The 22,486-nt window shown below is 42.6% G+C and overlaps 1 protein-coding gene across 2 annotated transcripts in view; it reads right to left on the reverse strand.

Annotated features, from left to right (window-relative positions):
- The window catches only part of SLCO4A1 (solute carrier organic anion transporter family member 4A1), a 63,500-nt gene that overhangs the window by 20,173 nt on the left and 20,841 nt on the right, over positions 1–22,486 (reverse strand). For both annotated transcript variants that reach the window (XM_030212513.1, XM_030212514.1), the window contains exons 4-5: positions 16,982–17,093; positions 1,684–1,838 (exon numbers count right to left, since the gene is read on the reverse strand). In XM_030212513.1, coding sequence (XP_030068373.1) covers positions 1,684–1,838; positions 16,982–17,093 — 267 coding nt within the window. The remainder of the gene's footprint in view (positions 1–1,683; positions 1,839–16,981; positions 17,094–22,486) is intronic.

Consider the following 22,486-nt stretch of genomic DNA (forward strand, 5'->3'; position numbering starts at 1 on the left):
CATGTGTAAACATTTCATTAGGTTTTAACAGGAGTTGTTAACCTAGAAAAAAATGCAAAACAGTTGTTCAGAAGGATTTGGTGAAGAATGGATCAATTTTGAAAATACTCTTTTTTTTTTAGCTTTATTTAACTGGGCAGTGTAAAACTTCAACTGGGCCCCTTATACCGTGCGAGAGTCTGAATTTTTGAGCTTACACCATTTGCGCTCAGGTCTACAGTCATGTTGCTTAGTTACATGAAGACCTGGGTAATATCAGGGTTTAACATGCTAAGGAAAGGGATGGGGGACAGTAAATGTTGAGAATAATGTCATTTACACAGGTATGTGTGTGCAGATCAGTGGCATACCAAGGGCGGGGCAATGGGGGAGGTCCATCCCAGGTGCACACTGCGAGGGGGTGTAAGGAGCAGCCAAATGGCTGTCGGCTCCACCTGCTCCCTCTGATGTTACTTCCTGTTCTGGGGAAGGGAACCAGCAGAGCCGTGCAAATGCTCCCTGCACCCCCAGGATGTAAGAGCGATGTGCTTGGGGGTGGAGATGGTGTGCCGGGGGAGGGGTGTCGTGATTCATGGGGGGGGGGGGTGATACACTGGGGGGGGGGTGCAACAGTGATCCTCCCCAGGTGGCAGCTGAACTAGGAACACCACTGGCGCAGATGTGTGTAAATGCTAACATTTTTTTAAGCACTGTTCTTCAAATACCTGTTCAACTTACATACCATGCATTTGCAAGGGGGGCAGCACATGAGTGGAGCATGGATAGGGCTCAAACTTAAGTGTGTAAATTATAGAATATTATAATTTATGCATGCATCTGCAGCATTTAACATTAACACACCAGCTCTATGGCTGATGTAAGTGCTTGCACCTGTTAAGCGCGTATATACGCGGTTAGGTTAGTATCCAATAAAGGAAAGTAGGCACCTACACTCTTTCATAGAATAAGCTTCTACCAGGTGTCCTGTTATACAATTGCTCTATTTATACTCCGGGCAGATCTTTGTGTGAACAAAGTTGCTAGGCAAATTTCATTGGTTACCTTTGAATATCATGCTGATGGTCCATGTTTGAAATCCCTGCCTTAGTCCCTTTTTTGTCTAGTAATTTTTTAAGTACAAAATAAAATTTAGCTGCATGGTTGGGAAGGGGGAGGAGACTGCAGAGCTATTTATTTTTATAGATATAAGTTCAAATCACTATTGTTGGCAACTGCAGAATCAAGTTGGCTTCAGCATCAAAGGTAAGGAGTGGCCTAGTGGTTAGAGTGATGGACTTTGGTCCTGGAGAAGTGGGTTTGATTCCCACTACAGGCACAGGCAGCTCTTTGTGACTCTGGGCAAGTCACTTAATCCTCCATTGCCCCAGGTACAAATAAGTACCTGTATATAATATGTAAGCCGCACTGAGCCTGCCATGAGTGAGAAAGCGCGGGGTACAAATGTAATAAAAATAAAATAAATGACCATCTCCAGAGAAACTCTAGCTTCCCTAGTGCTGATCCTAAACACGTGAGAAAGATCTATGACAAAAATAGATTTTGGTATGTGCAATATATCACAGTTTCTACATGTACCTATCTGCAGAATTATTCAAAATCACATTTCAGGTAACCCACTTTACAATTCTGGAGTAGGTTCTCCATAAACAGCTGTTAAAAGAAAGGAGCAGGAGCAGCTCTTACCAAATAATGTTGCAGCTTGGGAGGCACTTAAACTAAACTGTGATTCTAGAAACTTGGGTCCAAACGTTGACATCCCAGCAATAAGTGTAGCTTCTGTTGCTCCAGCTAAACAGAGGAAGATGAAGGGGGGATTTTTCAGCAGCAGCATCAGTGACCTGGTATAATGGAACAACAAGATGGAGAGCAGACTGAGCAGAGACTCAATTACTACAAACTCAATTTGTGCAGAATCTGTAATTCAGGAAATAAACCTTAAATCTGCCTTAGCTCAGTTAGGCAATCAGTCGTGTTGGTCTTTCAATTGGCAGAGCCTGTTCTTGCTAATCAGAAACAATCTGATGTTTGCAGATGTGGAAAAAAAGAACATTTCATTGGAAACATATCTTTGGGCCTCATTTGCTGACATACAGTAACCAGGTAACATGCATTAATGCTCATTAATACATGCTCATTCAAGTTAAGCGCTTATCCCCCCGGATTCTATAGGTCGCCTAAAGTTGGGCAGCTAAATTTGAGCAAGCAGGGCAGCTGTGAACACAAATTAATGAGGTGTCAACAATCAATAATTGGAGTTAATTGGCATCACTTTGGATTTGCGTGCATATCTGGCCTAGTCACTATTCTGTAACATCTGCATCTAAATTTTATAGTGTACAACCCCAAAGGGGTGTGGCCATGGGAGGGGCATGGGCGGGTCAGGGGTCCAAAAATATTGGTGCAGTGTTATAGAATACCAGGATTATGAGCCCAATTTGCACACCAGGATTTATACCATGTTTCGGCAGGCGTAAGTTCTCGTGCCCAAAGCTGGGCATTGGAAGCCGCTCTAAGTGCTATTCTAGAAAGAGTGGTCAGCCTGGAGTGCCCTTTATAGAATACCATTTAGCATGGATTTTACCCTTGAGCACCATTTACTAAGTCTGACCTTTAATGGGTAATTCTAAAATCTAGGGGCCTGCATTTATGCGCCCTTTGCACTTACGACATGTCCTTGGAGCTCCTAAATGTCCAGTTGAAGAACTGGACATTTAGGAGCCCCATTAAGAAAAACAGGCTTGTGTTATCTAATGTGCATTATTTTGCATCATAAAAACTGATATGATACAGACATTTAAATACTTGAAAGGTATTAAAATAGAAACAAATATTTTCCAAACATGGGAAAATGGTAAAACTAGAGGACATGAATTGAGGATGCAGGGTGGTAGACTTAGGCGTAATATCAGGTAATTCTTTTTCATGGAGAGGGTGGTTGATGTCTGCAATGCTCTCCCAAGTGAGGTGGTGGAGAAAAAAAACGGTGATGGAATTCAGAAAATACAAAACCTAGATGGTTGCATGTGTGTTTGCATGTCAAGTGGTGCTTAGATTGTGACTCTGGCTGTGAAGAACTAAGGGTGGTGCTGGGCAAGCTTGTACAGTCTGGGTCCCTTATATGGCAATCTGGTTTAGGATGGGCTGGAGAGGGCTGCGATTGAAACTCCAGTAATTTGGAACACTAGGACAGTGCCAGGCAGACTTTTATAGTCTGTGTCCCGCAACTGACAAGATGGATTTGGATAGGCTGGCATGGGCTTTGACGGCAACTTCAGTCGTTGAAACCTAAGGACAGGGCCAGGTGGACTTCTATGTCTATGTCTCAGAAATGCCAAAGAGAGACAACGATCAAGTATTTTGTATCACGTTCATTGTTGGTTTAATCGTGACTTGATAATGAGTTTGACTGTTGGGCAGACTGGATGGACCGCTCAGATCTTTACCTGTCATCATTTACTATGTTATTATGTTATCCGCCTAAGTGTACGCTTACCTATGAAAGTGCAATCAGGGCACCAAAGTTCTATTCTGGAATGACAGATCTAACTTACATAGCATGTAAATGCAAGGGGGCATATACAGGGCAGGGCTGCCACTTGTGCACATAATGTACAGAATACTATAAGTTACAATGGAACCTGGGTGCCCAGAAGCAATTATAGAATATGTTCCAATCACATGTCCTTGGAGTTCCTAAATGTCCAGTTATAGAACTTCCCCCGTAATCTTTAAGTTGGCCTCATTAAGAAAAATGGGCTTATGTTATTTAATGTGCATTATGATGCATCATAAACATTGAAGCAATTACAAAAAAAACAAAGAGACAATGTCCATTTTCTGACTTAGCCAACCTCTATAAAGTTATCCTCTTAGTCTGACCTGTTGGTCCTGGTCTGGGACACACACACACAGAACTCCTTCTCAAATCTTGCAATCTGAGGACCTGTCCACTAGGTGTCACCTTTGTGTTAGAACATTGATTCTCTGCATCTAGGGGGCTCTAAATGCTGCTTCTGTGGCTAAACTGGGATGCAAAAGGCTCAGTTCAGTGACTGAATTGGGGACCTTCCACCGGACTCTTCATTCAATTTTCCTTTTACTTGCCAGCTGCCTTCTGATCTGGAGCAGCATAATTCTTTCAGTTCAGCACCTTGCAGTAAGTTTGTGGTTAACCTTTGAAGAAGACATTTGAGGTTTCAAACTGCATCGTGGTCTCAAGCTCATGCTAGAAGACCTCAGGAAGGAAATACAGCTGAGTTTGACACTGAGGCTCCTATATCTGAACAGAAAGGAAGACTGTACAATGAAGGCTTTCAGAGAAAAAGAAAATATGATAATCTAGCAATTGGTTAAAAGGCCACGGTAAAGTTAAAATAGGAGTTTGATAAAATATATTACTACTGGTCTTTCCAGGTCTGTGATTTCACTTTCTTTTTTGCCTTTCCTAATCTAACCACATTTAATTTTGTCTCCATTTGACATGGTTCTGCATAGATGGCTAATAAATAAACTGAGTACCCTTGGTATGGGCCCTAACTGACTGGGTTAAGAACTGGTTGAGTGGAAGATGACAGAAGGTTGTGGTAAATGGAGCTAATTCTGAAGAAAAGGATGTTACCGGTGGTGTGCCACAAGGTTTGGTTCTTGGGCCTGTTCTTTTTAACATTTTTTGCAAGCGATATTGCTGAAGGGCTGTCTGGCAGTGGTGTAGAAAGAGCGTGGCGGTGGGGGCGGTCCGCCCCGGGTGCACGCTGCTGGAGGGTGCAGAGAGGAGCCATGCGCCTGTCAACTCCGCTGGTTCCCTGCTCCCTCTGCCTCCGAACAGGTTACTTCCTGTTCTGAGGCAGAGGGAGCAGAGAGCCAGTGGAGCCGACAGGCGCGTGGCTGCTCTCTGCACCCTCCAGCAGTCAAGAATGCACCTGGGGGGGGGGGGGGGCTTGATGCGCCGGGGAGGGGGGTGTTATTGTGCCGGGGGGGGGGGGTGTCGTGCTGCACCCGGGGGGGGGGGGGGTGCGCAGTGGAGATCCGCCCCGGGTGGCAGCTGACCTACCATTGCCAATGCTGTCTGGTAAGGTTTGCCTCTTTGCAGATGATATCAAAATCTGCAATAGGGTAGACACCCCTCATGGCTTGAATAACATGAGGAAGGACTTAGCAAAGCTAGAGAAATGGTGTGGAATTTGGTAGCTAAGATTTAATGTTAAAAAATGCAAGGTCATGCATTTGGGCTGCAAAAACCCGAGGGAACTGTATAGTTTAGGTGGTGAAGAATTTTGTGCACGAAAAAGTAGCGGGACTTGGGTGTGATCATATGTGATGATCTTAAGGTGGCCAAACAGGTAGAAAAAGTGACGGCAAAAGGTAAAAGGAGGCTTGGGTGCATAGGGAGAGAAATGACCAGTAGGAAGAAGGAGGTGATGATGCCCCTGTATAAGACTCTAGTGAGACCTCATTTAGAATATTGGGTACAGTTCCGGAGACCGAATTTTCAAAAAGATATAAATAGGATGGAGTTGATCCAAAGGGCATCTACTAAAATGGTCAGTGGTCGTCATCATAAAGTGTATGGGGACAGACTTAAAGATCTCAATATGTATACTTTGGAAGAAAGGTGGAAGAGGGGAGATGTGATAGACATATTTAAATACCTATGCAGCATAAATGAACAGGAGGCAAGTCTCTAGAATGAGAGGGCACAGGATGTAGGTGAAAGGGGATAGACTCAGAAGTAACCCAAGGAAATACTTCTTCATGGAAAGGGTGGTGAATATGTGGAACAGCCTCCTGGTGGAAGTGGTGGAAATGAAAACAGTATCTAAATTCAAGAGAGCTTGGGACAAATACATAGGATCTCTAAGGAAGTGATAGGGAGAGTAGATGGCATGGATGGGCAGACTGGATAGACCATGTGGTCTTTATCTGGCTACATTTTTCTATGTTACTTTGTATGGTCAGGTAATCTCAGAAGAGCCTGTTCAGAAGACTGTAGAGGTCTTGCTGGAAAAAAACAACATATCCCTTAGGAAAATGGTCCCTTTAGTTTAAGAGTTGTGAAAACTACATAAAGAAGTTTAAACTGAATCCAATGAATTAAAATGAAAGAGTTACATGGTTATAACGCTTTCCCCCCAGATTCTGAAGCAGTTGCAATGACTGCAACCGCTTCCAAAATAATTTGTTACATTAGTCCAGTTTGTTTGTATGAGAATCACCAACGTCTCTGGCTGAAGAAAACAACATACAAACCTCAATAAACACAATGTGGCAAAAGCAAAAGCCAGTACCAGAATCTGAGCATCATGAGTTAACTGCTCTTCCAGAGGGACCCCCAGATTCTGAACAGAGGAACTACATACAAGTTTAAGCCATTTCACCATAGGTCAAGTAGACAAGTCTGCCTGCATCCAACTGAACTACAGCTTAAAAAATAATCTCTTCCGATCAGTTGTTGCAAGTAAGAGCATAAGAATAGTCAGTCCAATGGTCCATCTAGCCCAGTATCCTGCTTCCAACAGTGGACAATCCAGGTCACAGGTACCTGACAGAAGCCTAATTAGTAGCAACATTCCATGCTACCAATCCCAGGGTAAGCAGTGGCTTCCCCATATCCATCTCAATAACAGACTATGGACTTTTCCTTCAGGAACTTGTCCAAACATTTTTTAAACCCAGATATGCCAACCACTGTTACCACATCCTCTGGCAGCAAGTTCCAGTGACAAAATATTTCCTCCTATTTGTTTAAAAAGTATTTCTACGTAATTCCATTGAGTGTCCCCGGGTCTTTGTACGTTTTGAAAGAGTGAAAAATCGATTCACTTTTACCAGTTCTACATCACTCAGGATTTTGTAGACCTCAATCATATCCTCCCTCAGCCATCCCTTTTCCAAGCTGAAGAGCCCTAACTTCTTAAGCCTTTCCTCATATGGGAGGAGTTCCATCATCTTTATTATTTTGTTCGCTCTTCTTTGAACCTTTTCTCATTCTGCTATGTCTTTTTTGAGATACGGCGACCAGAATTGAACGCAATACTCAAGGTCTGTCACACCATGGAGTGATACAGAGGCATTATAATATTCTTGGTCTTATTTTCCATCCCTTTCCTAATAACTCTTAACATCTTATTTGCTTTTTTGGCCACTACCACACACTGGACGATTTCAGCGTATTTTCTACAATGACACCTAGATCTTTTTCATGAGTGCTAACTTCTAATATGGACCCTCGCATCAGGTAACTATGATTCGGATTATTCTTCCCAAAGTGCATCACTTTATATTTATTCACATTAAATTTTATCTATCATTTGGATACCCAGTCTTCCAGTTTTCTAAAGTCTTCCTGCAATTTTTCCCAATCCGCATGTGTTTTGACAACTTTGAATAGTTTTGTGTCATCTGCAAATTTAATGATCTCACTCGTTTCGATTTTTCAGATCATTTATACATATGTCCCAGTACAGTTCCCTGCAGCACTCCAGTTATTCACCCTCTTTCATTGAGAAAAATAGCCATTCAAGCCTGCCCTCTGTTTTCTATCCAGTAACCAATTCCTAATTCACAGAAGGGCAGAGGAACTTTGTAAAACTACATCAACCAGCTCACCTTTATCCACATGTTTTATTCATGCCTTCAAAGAAATGAAGCAAATTAGTGAGATAAGACTTTCATTGGCTGAACCCATGCTGACTCTGTCCCATTAAACAATGTTTGTCTATGTGCTGAAAGGTTCTCCTTGATCCAGTCTCATTACAGCTGATTTACAGAAGCATGCATGAGTCTCATCTTCCGCCAGGGTCACTTTACTCATACTACCCCTCTCCTCAAGACCCTTCACTGGCTCCCTATCCGTTTTCGCATCCTGTTCAAACTTCTTCTACTAACCTATATATGTACTCACTCTGCTGCTCCCAGTATCTCTCCACGCTCGTCCTTCCCTACACCCCTTCCCGTGCACTCCGCTCCATGGATAAATCCTTCTTATCTGTTCCCTTCTCCACTACTGCCAACTCCAGACTTCGCGCCTTCTGTCTCACTGCACCCTACGCCTGGAATAAACTTCCTGAGCCCCTACGTCTTGCCCCATCCTTGGCCACCTTTAAATCTAGACTGAAAGCCCACCTCTTTAACATTGCTTTTGACTCATAACCACTTGTAACCACTCGCCTCCACCTACCCTCCTCTCTTCCTTCCCGTTCACATTAATTGATTTGATTTGCTTACTTTATTTATTTTTTGTCTATTAGATTGTAAGCTCTTTGAGCAGGGACTGTCTTTCTTCTATGTTTGTGCAGCGCTGCGTACACCTTGTAGCGCTATAGAAATGCTAAATAGTAGTAGTAGTAGTCTCACACTTCCCCAATTTCCCAGATAATCTCCATTCCATCTAAGCCCTCTCTAATGGGCAGGTGATCGAAAGCCCTGTGCTGTTCCAAACAGTGCTCTAAAAATAGTGCTGGAACAGCGCGGGGCTTTATTGCCCCTATGATCAGAGATAATAGAATGCAAATTTATGAAAGCTATTATCTCTGATCATAGGGTAAAGTGTGGGAGGATTGTGCCTGAGCCTGTCAAAAGTCCAGACCTGTCAAACACAGGGGCTGGAGGTCCATGGGACCACCAGACCCCAAACAGTATGGTCCTGGTTTCTCCCTTATATGATGTGAAGCCCCGCCCAGCGCATCCCAGGATGCACTGGGCAGGGCTGGGTGCCACCATTTTCAAGGCAGCACCGATGGAAGAGGAGGGAGGCCATCTCCCTCCTCCAACAAAGGTAGGGGGTGGGGAAGAGGGCTGCTAGACCACCAGGTCAGGGTGGGGGGGGGGGGGTTGATTCACATCCCACTGGGCCACCAGGGCTCTATTTGAGGGGATGCTAGGAGGGGTTAGGGGGGCTGGAGTCCCACTGGACATCCAGCCCCTGTGTAGCTGGGGGAGGGGTCAGGTTGCGGTTCCTGATCCTGCGGTGGGGGGGGGCTGCTGGATTGGGGGGAATAGGGGCCTGCTAGCATGCAAATGCAGGCTGGACAGGGCTCACCATTCCTGCCCAATGGCCTGCAAACCCTAACACCAGTTTCGAGCTGGTGTAGGAATTTCCGCGGACAGCACCCCAATGTTTGGCACGTAGCTCACTGATTATTGAGGAGGAATATATTTAGCATGCATTTGCAAACACATTGTTTCACACACTCAGGGGCTCTGATCCTGGGGCGGTAGCAAATGCAGGCACTAGTATGGCACTAACAGCCTCTAGCAACTGTGTTCGCTCCTGATCGTTGGCCCATAAGTGTTATCCTTACCTTTTCCGCTGGAGGCATGTGTAAAACCAACCAACCCCCTGCTGTGCATTATTTACCTTCACCTTCCTTTCCAGAGCTAGTTCTGCCAAAGTTTACTAAGAAAAGAAGATGTTCCAAAATCTGAACGGAACTAAAGACAGATCAAGTCAGGATTTCCAATTGGAAATTATATGGGAGTTGAAGCGAGAAAAATTCAACAGTAGAGTATTTTCTTTAAAGGCAGTAGTTTAGTGGAATAGTTTGCCTTGAGTGAACCATATGTAGGAGGAGACGAAGCAGTTTAGAAAGCTAATGAAAACATGACTATCCCCTGGTAGAGGATGAATGAAAGGGACAGTTTTTAATTTGATAGGTATTTTCTTCCTGTTATTTGTTGATTATTAGTTGAAGGGGGATGGGTAAGTTGATCGTGTTGTGTGCAAAAGTTTCAAACAATACTCATTCAGGAATCTAATAAAACAATACTTCCTCAATATTAAATCCAAACAATTAAACAGAAAGTTCTTACACTAATACTAACATTGTTATAAATTTAGTGTAAGTTTATTCATTTCAAAAATTCTTTTCAGTAGTAATAAAGCACAGCATTTTTATCAAAAATATATGAAAGATAAAACTGGAAGATCACTGTAAGAGTGGGCTGGAAGATCAGTGTAAGAGTGGAATAAAAGAATATATTATAATTGCCTACCTTTATGGAAAACTAATGGACTGAGAAGTCTTGAAGGATATCCATGTGTGAACATAGGCGCCGACACCTTGGGTGCTGTGGGTGCTCGAGCACCCCCAATATTTTAACCCGCCGTTGGAAGTTCCGGTTCCAGTATCCAGTTCCAACCCTAGCCCGACCTGCCCGCCCTCGCCTTTCTGCTGCCCAGAATTTAAAACTCATTTTACCTCAGGTCCCGGCAGCAGTGAAAGGCGAGCAGGCTCGCCTTCAGCCTTCCCTTCTCTCTCAGCTCTGGTCCCGCCCTCATTTCCTGTTTCCGCGAGGGCGGGACCAGAGCTGAGAGAGAAAGGAAGGCTGAAGGCGAGCTTCCTCGCCTTTCACTGCTGCCGGGACCCGAGGTAAAATGAGTTTTAAATTCTGGGCGGCAGGAAGGCGAAAACGGAGGACTGTTGTGGGAGAAGAGGTCGGGCTGGTGTTGGGACTGGAACTCGGGGGGGGGGCTGAAAAGGGGCAGGTGGTGTTTGGGGCGAGTTACTGGACATGGAGGGGAGGAGAGGGGAGGGGAGGGCAGGGGAGAGAGGAGAAATTGCTGGACATGGAGGGGAGGGAGGAGAAATCGCTGAACATTGAGGGGGGAGGGGGAGGGAGGGGGAAGAGGGGAATGCACCACCTGTAAAAAAAAAAAATTCAGCTCTCCCAATCATTTTGAAAAGTTGGCTCCTATGTGTGTGAAGACTGTTTGTTTCAAACTAATGGGAAGGAACTGACCGATTTGGACTGATTTGAACATCTGTAGTGTGCTGGGTGGTTTACTTCAGCATTCTCACCATGGATTGATTCCTAAGGATGTTTTTCTTAATAATGTTTTCTTAATAATGGTATATATGTGGGGAAGGAGTGTTATGTTTTATGCTTTATAAGAATGCTGTGCTTTATTACTACTGAAACGAATTTCTGAAATGAATAAACTTGTACTAAATTTATAATGATATTATTAGTGTAAAGAACTTTCTGTATAATTGTGTGCAAAGGTTTGTCATGTATATTTATATGATTGTATTTATGTAAACCACTGTAAATAAGCAGTAATGCTGGTATTAATGGTATATAAACTTTTAGATACAGGTGATTCACTGGCTAATTCTAAATGTTTTATAGTGATGCAATTCCTACAATGTCTAAACGTTTTACAACAGAAAAACATGTACCTGAAGCCTGCCCACAATAAACCTATGATTTGACCAGGATACTGGATCAGCTCTCACAACCTCAGCAACACTGGAATGATTTTCCAGTGGCTGCTGAGTTGGAGATGGGGCCGACCTACTGAAGAAGGGGCAAAGTGTCTTTCACAATAGGCTAGCTGACCAACTGAAGAAGATATTAAACTAGAATCAGGATTGCAAAAGACAAAATGTTAATAAAGATGGAATAATTAAAAAAAAATAACAAGATGGGGATCCAAGATGGCGTTTTAGGAAGGACGCATGAACAGCAGCTCCTGCCCCTCAACTCCGAAGTCGTGTGTGGGAATCTCCCCTAGTTGTCTATGGGGAAGAGAAAGGGTAAACCCAGCTTACCTCGCTCCACGGGACGGGTGAATTCCCTTACCACCCGACAGACGACGTTAGAAGAAGCGGGAATGCTGCTGCAGAGAACTCAAGCCAGTGCTTCGAGGGGTCCGAGGGATTCCTCGGACCTTAGCGTAGAGGGAGTGACGTTAAGCCCCCCTCCGACGATAACGCCCCAGAGACCTGGAGGGGAGTTGTTGGCTATGGAGAGGCAACCGACGGGGGCTTCCGGAAGTGGAGTCCCTGCGGATAGCGGTGGAGACCCCATAGCGACCTCGTCTCCGTTGGAAACAACTCCGCAATCGGGCCTGTTGCTGCAAGCTTCTTTGCCCGAGCGGCAACTGAGCGAGCCCTCCGTTAGTCTCCGGGAACTTGTGAGACCACCCGTTATCTCAATGGATTCCATTTGGGAAGCGATCCAAGGATTAAACAGTACGTTACTCCAAGTGGCAGGAACTTTGCGAGGAGATGTGGGGAAGCTGTCTCAGGCTCATTTAGAGCTTTCGGGTAAGGTTACTGAACAGACGAATAGGATGGATCTTTTTGAAACCGAGGTAAATTCCTTTAAAAACTCTATTTCGGCAGTTATTAAGGATAATACTGTTCAAAGGAAGAAGATAGACTATATGGAGAATCAGTTAAGGAGGAACAATCTCAGGTTTCTGAATTTTCCTAAATCCCCTTTGATTCCAGCTAAAGAAATGCTTAAAAAATACTTTATTGAAATTCTGGGGCTTCCCCCGGAAGCTTTTCCTCCTTTAACTAGAGTGCTATACATCTCTGGGGCTGGAATCGGAAATTTACAACCTCCTCAATCTGATCTGAACTTGACACAGTTTTTGGAAAGCTCTATGGAAGTTATTACGGAGAGGACAACACTTTTGGTGTCGTTTGCTTTAGAACTGGACCGTAATAACATATTTAGATTATTTTTTCGCCACATCTCCACACCTTTTCTTGGTTCAAAAATTCAAGTATTCCCTGATCTCTCTCGAGAGACGCAAAGAAGAAGAAAAGCTTTTCTATTATTGAAAGTAAGGGTCCTACAATTAGGTGGGACCTTTATACTTAAATTTCCCTGTAAATGCTATATTTCGTTGGAATCAACTAATTATATTTTCTTTGACCCAGATAAACTTTTAGAATTTATTGTCAGTAAAGAGTAATTTACTGTTTGTTTGGATTGTACGCTTTATCGGCTGCCCTGACTTGATTTCTTGCCCATCCTGTTTGTAAAATGTTTTCTGTAGATTGAAGCTATACTATTTTTGTTTGAGTTCCTAGTTCTTGGATCATTTAAATGTGGACTAACAAAATTTATATTTTGCCTGATTGTTTAGTTCAATTTTGTATATTTCTTTAATTCTATATTACGTTTGAGATATAAATGTAATGATAATTGAATAAATAAAATAATATAAAAAAAAAAATAAAAAAAAAAAAAAAAATAACAAAACCTAGAATCAAAGCCCCTACATCAGCCACATAGCCAGACCTTCAATTTTGGAGAGGCCTGAGCCCAAAGGGGGGGGGGGGGGCATAAATTTTTACCCCATCCCCTGCTTTCTGTCCCAGTCTTCCTCTCCGTGCCCTCCCCCCGCAACATCCAAATACTTGAGCTAATTGGAATCCCCAAGCCCCACCAGTGGAACACTTTCCATTGGCTGCCACCACATGCCGGCCCTCCCCCTGTGCTTAGGATAGAAGTAATTTAATGAAATGTTTATGTATAGAAAGGGTGGTTGATGTGAGGAATTGCCTAGATTGAAGAACAGTTGATGATGCTGATATGGGTGCACAGATCTGCTTGAGGAGTGGCCAGGCTGAGCCTCACTCTGGTGGAACCATCCAGCAGCAGCACTTTTGACTTCCTAGCATGCCAGGGTTGGGAAGTGGTATTATCAGCACGGTTAGTTGCAAAAAGGTTTCCCAGCTAGCTGGGGTCAGGGAAGGGTATTAACAGAATGGCAGGATGCAGTGGGGATTTTTCAGAAGGCTGGGGTCAGGTGGATATTATCAGCATGGTCAGTTACAGTGATCATCTACCAGTATACTGGGGTCAGAGAGAGTTATTAACAGCATGGTTGGTTGCAGTCGAGATTTTTCAGATTGCTGGGGCCAGAGACGGATATTATCAGCACGGTTGGTTGCTCAGGTGATTTCCCAGCATGCTGGGGTGGGAGGAGAGAAGCACAGTTCCCCAGTCTCAGATACCAGAAGTTAGAAAATTGACTCCTGTTCCTGTTTCATGTGATAACATGATTGAAATTGAGTTAACGCTACAGATGATTAATTATAGGAGATATGAGAAAAGGTTGAGACCCCCCCCCCCCCCCCCACCGTATGCTTCAGTGTGCCTTCAGGAGTGGAAAATTTTGGGAGCATACCCTAAGACATCTGAGTCCTGCATGACTGCATTGTGACTGATTTACTTTCAATCAAGTCCAGTAGGAACAGAGAGTTTTTACAAGCCATAGAACACTAATAAAAGTCGCATTACCGGGTGTACTTAATGTTTGGCAGCAGTGCCTTGTTCTCTGCTTTAATACTTGGCACTGACAAATCCTGAGTCCTGTAGCACTGCTTTGTTAGCAGTTCCTTTTTCATTATTTTTATATATATAGTAGGATAGGAGACATGCCAGTTTAGAAATATTTCACATTCTGGCAGAGTGTGCAACCTTCTAGTGACTGGCTATAATGCTCATAAATAAGAATGGGCAAACAGAATACTTTCATTTTGTGTCATTTGCCATGTCCTTTATGGGAATTTTCATTTTATTTGGATTTTTCTGGCCATTCTATCACTTTGTCAGTTTCTGATTATAGTGTGCACTCTTTAGAAACACTGTGCACTATGTGGAAAGAGGGCACACTCTTTTCCCAAGTTTGTACATGCACGGTGGTCCTACTAGTGGGAAAGAGTGCACACTATTTATGAAATAGTGTTCACTATTTCCACATAGGGTACACGATTAGTGGTTAATGACAAAACATGAAATGTTGTGCGTTTTTCTGCTCATTTTTGTTTGGTAGAGACATGCAATGACATAGGATATGTCATTGCAAATGACAGCCCATCCCTAGTAATAAACACCAGCCCCATGATATTCAGCCCACAGCAGTCAGAGGCTTACAGACTGAATTAGACCCAGATATTCAATGCTGGTCGTAAAGAATAAGTTAGCCCTTTACGCACCTTTAAGACCTCTAGGGTCTTCTCAAGGATCATCACTATCTGTACCTTCGTCAAAAGAAATTGTACGATGTGATACCTGCTAGGGAGCCTTCTCAGGAGTAGCCCCCATGTTCTGGAATTTAGTTCCAGAGGGGTACATATAACTCAAGACTACTTCTACTTCATTCTGCATCTGGACTAGCTTGCTACATATACTGTAACTCAGATCAGTTCCTTATCTCTTGCTTAACTATATACAAAGAACTTAATTATCCCAACTAACTCAGAAACATGTATCTTGTTCCCTTCATTTATCTTGCTCTTGATCCCTCAGCTATATGGTAAGCAGTATTGTAGAAAATCTTTAGAATAATTTCTATTTTAGTTGAATGTTCTAATGCATGTTTATTAGGTGTATCATTAGTATTATGGAACATTGTATTATATCTCTGTTAAATGTGTATATTTTTGATATTGTTTCACGGTAGTCCTATTATTAGGTTTCGATTTACCATTTTCAAGTTTACCTCATTTATTGTATTTATGTTTATTCTTGGTTATTTTACTATTGTTATACTGTTAACAAAATTATAAGTTTTATAGAAAACTGTGCCTACTGTACATCGCCTTGGGTGAATCTCTTCATAAAGGCAGTTAATAAATCCCAATAAATAAATAAATCCATGCACCGGCATTGAATATCTGAGTCATACAGCAGTTATCCAGACCGGTGCTCAGATAACTAAGCAGATAACTTAGGACAGCCTTGTTCCTGTCCTAACTTTATCCCAGAATTTAGCCAGATAGCAGACTGAACATTGTCACTAACTAGGTAAGTTCTAGCTTTCCCTTGACTTCACCCCCAAATGGCCCTGGCATTAGCTGGATACTGTCATGGCATTCACAGCTGATATTCAGTGGCCCTGTCAGGTTAAGTGCTGCTGAATATCATTGGCAGAGCTGAACAGGGCGAGTAACCGGGAAGAAACCTCTTGTGCCCACTTAAATTATTTTGAATATCTCTCCCCAGGATTTTAGAATGACTAACCATTATAAAACCATTTGACAATGACAGTGACTGCACTTTCATGCCATTCTGTTTACAGTGCTAACAATCTGATCCTGTGTGCCTCAGGTGTTACGTTATTTGACTACAATAAACATCTGTGGCCCTTCTTATAGCTGAAATGGTTCTTTCTAAATCACAGTTCTTATCAAATGGTTAATTTGGACACTTTGCTAGAGCAGCAGAATTATAGTTTTGTATTAAATTCAATGCATGAATGCTTCCATTGTGCCAGGAGAGGCCAATATCTAAGGAGATTACAAGAAAGTACAGAACTAAGAAGGAATTATAAGAACCTCTGAAATTAGATTCCCTACTTCAGAAACATTAAAAATCACTCTGGCAGCAAATAGAGCTTGCATATTTAAATGATTTTCTGAAGACAGGCTGTGTGGTTGCTGTAAAGAAGGGAAACATTTTAGTGATACCCTGTGACAAGTTTAATGTCTTATTCATCCTCTATTTTGGTTTTGAAGTGTAAAGAGAACATCTAGTTTGTAGCAGACATGAGCATGACCAAATAAAGTCTAACACCACTGTTGAGGTACTTCACACCCTGGGCCCTTACCTCACCAATGGGTTTTATTCATACAGGGAGTGATTTTAGAAGCCAATGAGTGTGTATAACAGTACTTGTAAAGGGCGATTTTATAAACTGGTGCCAATAGATAGGTGCCAATTGGGCGTAAAAGTTATAGAATAATAGTACTTATAGCCATGATTGGTGCTACAAATTGGTGCCACTAAATCCATGAGTTTTGGCACAGGAATAAGCTACAGTAAATGAATCTTATCCTGATGCACAAAATTAATCACATAACTCAAAACTGAAAAAAAAAAGGACTGAGTGAGTTTTGGAAATGTGCTCTTCAATCGGTGATAAGCACAATGCACTGGGGTGCCAAGTGCTCAAGTAGATGCTTATAAAATTGTGGGACTCCCCAGGTCCTGCCTGCCCTGTGCCATTCAAACCATGAGAGTGCTGTACAAATAAATGGTAAACTCCTGCATACCATGGAGGGACAACTGGTATGGTCACCATCCATGTGATAATGTTTTAATGCATAATTGTATTCAATCCCTGTTGAAAGGCAAACTTAGATTGAGAAATTGTATCAGAAGCACCTCAAATCTGTGACATGATACTTTCAGAGGAAGTCCAGGCAGATACAATCACCTTATAACTGCAGGCTTTTACCTGGGTAGGTCTTTTACAGTTGTTCCAAAATTTGGATCCGTAGCAGTTTTGTGACTCCCATCTTTTAACTGATGTGTTTCAGATACTCTCATGGCCAAAAATCGCTTGGATCCTAGAATGGCAATTAAATGAGGTTTAATGCAATACACATCATTTACAGAATCCAGTAATAAATCCACCCGTGTAGCATTAGCACAGCTGGAAGAGCTCATTAGCACATATCTTCCTCTCCTGAATGATTAAGAGGCTGATAAATGATATAAGGCCTTTGTTGTAAAAGCTGCATAAAGAGTAATACTTCTTTCAAAGCAGCATAAGAAAGAGAGAAATACAGTAAAATCCCACCCCTTGTGTGAAGAACCAGGCAAGTGCTGAACTAATTCCAAGATCTCCTAAGATTTCGATCCAGAAGTGGTTTATTCTTTTCCCAGTACATTCTGATCCAGTTCTAGAAAGTCAAGATGAACAAAAATCTCCTGCTAGCTTGGAGCTAGGCCAAAAAGAAAATGCATGGCTAGTATTATTTTGCCTTTTGTTCCCCCAACAGAGTGCTTATAACTAAGCTTTACTTTTAGCAGACTGTGAAAAAACCTACATAACATCACACCATAAACAGTGCTCAATGACCATGCTGTGCTTTCTGCTGTTTTGACCTTCGGAAATGTATGTGCGTCATTGAGCCAACTTTAGAAGCTTTTCACTCTGGCCCATCTCACTGAAAACAGAAACAAAGACATTTTCATTAAAAAGAAAGTGTGATAAGAAAATAACAAATTCTGTACTTGGCTCGGGGTTGAAGGTTTCCAAAGCCTACAAGAAAGCCAGAGCATCAGAAGAGACCAACTCAACAATGAACAAAGAAAAAAAATTACAGATGATGAATATAATTTAAAGAAATGGGAACAAAGATAGAGAGAGGACAGAGATTTGAGAAGAGGTAAAGTTTCAACAGATAGATACAGAGGCAGCTTGTGTGGAAAGGAAGGAGGTGCCCTTGGGAGCCTTGCAACTCAACAATGACTTCATTAAATGCATTCACATTTGCAGAAGACAGAGTTTGAAAATGCCTAATGACTGGCACTTGTGGACTTAGGGCCTGATTCATTAAACTTTTTCTCCTATACACCAAGGGAGCAGTTCTATGACTGGGTGCCACAATTTAGGTGTCTGCTTTACGCAGGATGTAAACCTATTCCATAGCAGCAGTTATACACATAATTGCTACTATAGAATACTAGCCTAAGTTGGCATCAATGAGCCTGCATTTAGGTGCCAACATTTATACCAGGTCTAAGACTGGCGTAAGTGGGCATTAGAGAATGACATGGAGACAATAATTGTCCCTGTCCCTGCCCCATCCCCGTGGACTCTGTCCCTATCCCCGTGGGCTCTGTCTCTGTCCTCGCGGGCTCTGTTTCCATCCAAACAGGCTCCGTCCCTGTTCCCCGCCCTGTCCCTCTGGGCTCTGTCCTCATCTGCAGAAACCTTGTACACTTATGATTTTATATTTAAATCTTTTGATTAAAGTATAAAAGGGAACAATATTCTATGCAACTGTTGTTTATAAATCACAAATAGAAAACAATAACAATGAGCAACTATAATAACTCCCCCTAATCCTTCCAACTCCAACAATAGCTGACTTCTACTACCCCAAGAAACCCTAATCCACCCTGTTAAAATATCCAGGGGTACAAAATACAACTTTCTCTATATGCCCTAGCGGGGGAGAAATATACCCTACAAAGCACTGTTATGAATTTTTAATCTATGGATGAATAATAAATCATCAACAATCTCAGGATTCAGTGTAGCTCTCCTGTCTTCCATGGTCCTTCCTGCAATAGAAAATGTCTTCTCAGAAGATGTGCTGGTAGCAGGAATGCACACGATCCTCCGTGCAAATTTTGCCAGTTGTGACCTGCACTTTTGCTTGCTTTTCAAAAAAATAAAAACATTGTGTCTACATCACTCCAACATAAATAATTGTCCAGTTCATTAACAGCCTGCAAAGCAGAGAATGACATGGGGACAAAGTTTGCCCCCATCCCTGTGGGCTCTTTCCCTGTCCCATCCCCACCCTGTCTTCGTGGGCTCTGTCCACATCTCCGTTCCCGTGGTTACCCTGGGTCCCCGTTCCTGTGTCATTCCCTATGTGGTGCTTACAGTATCCTTTATGTTACGTGCATAAATGTTAGACCTACCCATGCCCCTCCCTTGTGAACATCCCCTTACATTTACACGCTAAGCAATTTTGCAAGCTTAAATTATAGAATCAAGCCGAGCGCTCTTCTAGCACTTTTATGTATAAGTGCTAGTATTCTACAAATGTAAGGGTTCAGTTGTAATGTAGCATACTATCAGCCTTATTTTCAAAAGTGATGGGCGCCCATATTTCGACCCAAATCGGGAGATGGGCGCCCATCTCGCAAAGGCGCCCAAATCAGTATAATCGAAAGCCGATTTTGGGCGTCTTCAACTGCAATCTGTTGCGGAAACGGGCAAAGTTGACGGGGGCGTGTTGGAGGCGTGGTGAAGGTGGGACTGGGGCGTGTTTATCGGCCGAGGAGAGATGGGCGCCTTCGGCTGATAATCGAAAAAAGAAAGGTGTTTTTAGCGCGAATTTGGGTCATTTTTGGACCCTTTTTTTCCACGAACAAGGCCCAAAAAAGTGCCCTAAATGACCGGATGACCACCCTGACTCCCCCAGTGGTCACTAACCCCCTCCCACCATAAAAAAACCAACTTTAACAACTTTTTTTTCCAGCCTGTATGCCAGCCTCAAATGCCATACCCAGCTCCATCACAGCAGTATGCAGGTCCCTGGAGCAGTTGTTAGTGGGTGCAGTGGACTTCACCTAGGTGGACCCAGGCCCATCCCCCCTCCCCCACCTGTTACACTTGTGGTGGTAAATGGGAGCCCTCCAAACTGCTCCCAAAACCCACTGTACCCACATGTAGGTGCCCCCCTTCAGCCATAAGGGCTATGGTAATGGTGTAGAGTTGTGGGCAGTGGGTTTTGGGGGGATTTGAGGGGGGATTTGAGGGGCTCAGCACCCAAGGGATGGGAGCTATGGACTTGGGAGGTATTTAACTTTTTTTTTAATTGTTACAAGTGCCCCCTAGGGTGCCCGGTTGGTGTCCTGGCATGTGAGGGGGACTAGTGCACTATGAATCCTGGCCCCTCCCATGACCCAATGCATTGGATTTGTTCGTTTTTGAGCTGGGCGCCTTCGGTTTCCATTATCGCTGAAAAACGAAACCGCACAGCTTAAATCCACACAACTCCGTTGCATTTGCCGGGCACAAACCGTATTATCGAAAAAAAAGATGGGTGCCCATTTTTTTTCGAAAATACGGTCTGTCCCGCTCCTTCACGTACCCATTCTCGGACATAGATGCCCATGGAGATGGGCGTTCGATTATGCCCCTCCATGCCATATTTTGTATTGTTGTTTGAATATTTTTACTGCTGTAATTGTCTATTGCTTATGTTTGACTTATTCTTTGCTATACACCGCCTTGAGTGAATTCCTTCAAAAAGTTGGTACATAAATCCTAATAAATAAAGAAATAAATGGTGCTTAAATTTAAGCCCTTAGGAGCAGCATAACATCTGTATGTGATGTTATGGTAAATGGATGTGCATGTTTTTATAGGATGGTTGTATAAAAATGTTCTCTATTACCACTTAGTTGGATCAAGGGTTTCCTAACCACTAGAACATATCAAGTGAAATCAAGCTCAAACATATCACCACCGTGGAAAGCAGAATGCGGAGTACCTCAAGGATCACCACTATCACCAATCCTTTTCAACCTAATGATGACCCCACTAGCCAAATCCTTATCCAACCAAGGCCTTAACCCTTTCATCTATGCAGACGATGTCACAATATACATTCCTTACAAACGTGATCTGATGTTTGTAAGGAATGTATAGAAATCACCAACGAAATCAAGCTTAGCTTGAATATCATGGACTCATGGGCAAACGCATTTCAACTAAAACTCAACACAGAAAAAACACACTGTCTCATCCTCTCATCCAAATACAATACGAACAAACCCACAAACATGAACACCCCAGATTATACACTCCCTATCTCAGACAGCCTGAAAATTCTTGGTGTTACAATCGACCGTAACCTCACATTAGAGAACCAAGTGAAATCTACCACAAAGAAAAATGTTCCACTCAATGTGGAAACTCAAACACGTGAAACCATTCTTCCTGAGGGAAACATTTCGCAACTTGATACGATCAATGGTCCTAAGCCATGTAGACTACTGCAACGGAATTTATGCGGGATGCAAAGAACAAATTATAAAGAAACTTCAGACCGCTCAAAACATGGCAGCCAGGCTTATATTTGGAAAAACGTGATTCGAAAGTGCCAAACCCCTCCGAGAAAAACTGCACTGGCTCCCAATCAAAGAACGTGTTGCTTTCAAAATCTGCACCCTGGTTCATAAAATTATCTACGGCGAAGCCCCGGGATACATGACAGACATCATAGACCTACCAACCAGAAACACAACAGGATCAACACGAACATACCTAAATCTCCACTACCCAAGCTGCAAAGGACTCAAATACAAATCAACCTATGCATCCAGCTTTTCCTACAGAAGCACACAACTATGGAACGCATTACCAAAAGCCGTGAAAACAACTTATGATCACCTAAACTTCCGGAAATCATTAAAAACTAACCTGTTGAAAAAGGCATACCCTACTGACCCAACTTAAATGCTTGTACCCTGCAACACAACAAAACCAAAGCTCGTAATAGACATATAATAAATCTTCCTCTCTACGATTCCCTAATATGTCTGTACACACGAACCTTATTTTACCACAATGTTACTGTATTTGTTCATACCGGAATTAGCGAACGCCTTTACGGTACTATGTAAGCCACATTGAGCCTGCAAATAGGTGGGAAAATGTGGGATACAAATGTAACAAATAAATAAGTAAAATATAAAGGGGCCTATCTATTAAAAATCAACCCTCACTTTGTGTCTGAGAGAAATACTGAGTAAATAGGGCCCAAGGTTTTGTTTATTTTTTTTGCTTTGTTGTTAACTGACTTAAGTTAGTAAAGCAATGGGATGTGATGAATTGAAAAGGAGCTTGGAAAAGGAAGAAAAGTGAAAAGGAAACTGGCAACTATAAAAACATACAGGGCTAGTTTCTATATATGTGGGGCCTTAAAAAATTGGCACAGAAAAATACCCATTTAAGCGGTATTCATAAGCTGCGCCTAAAGTTCAGCACAGTTTATCGAATAAATGATTATGTGGAGAGGTTGTGTGTAAATTTAGGCACCGCCATTTGCACCAATGAAAACATGGTGCAAATGCATGCACCTAAATTTACATATAGAGTGCCCGTATTCTATAATTATGTACAAAACTCAAAATCACACCCCTGTTTTGCACCAAAATGCCCATGACCACCTTGATTCTAAGCTGCCTGTTTTGCTTGAAGAAGGAGGAG

This window comes from Microcaecilia unicolor, chromosome 8 (assembly GCF_901765095.1).
Source record: "Microcaecilia unicolor chromosome 8, aMicUni1.1, whole genome shotgun sequence".
In the NCBI taxonomy this organism is placed as follows: domain Eukaryota; kingdom Metazoa; phylum Chordata; class Amphibia; order Gymnophiona; family Siphonopidae; genus Microcaecilia; species Microcaecilia unicolor.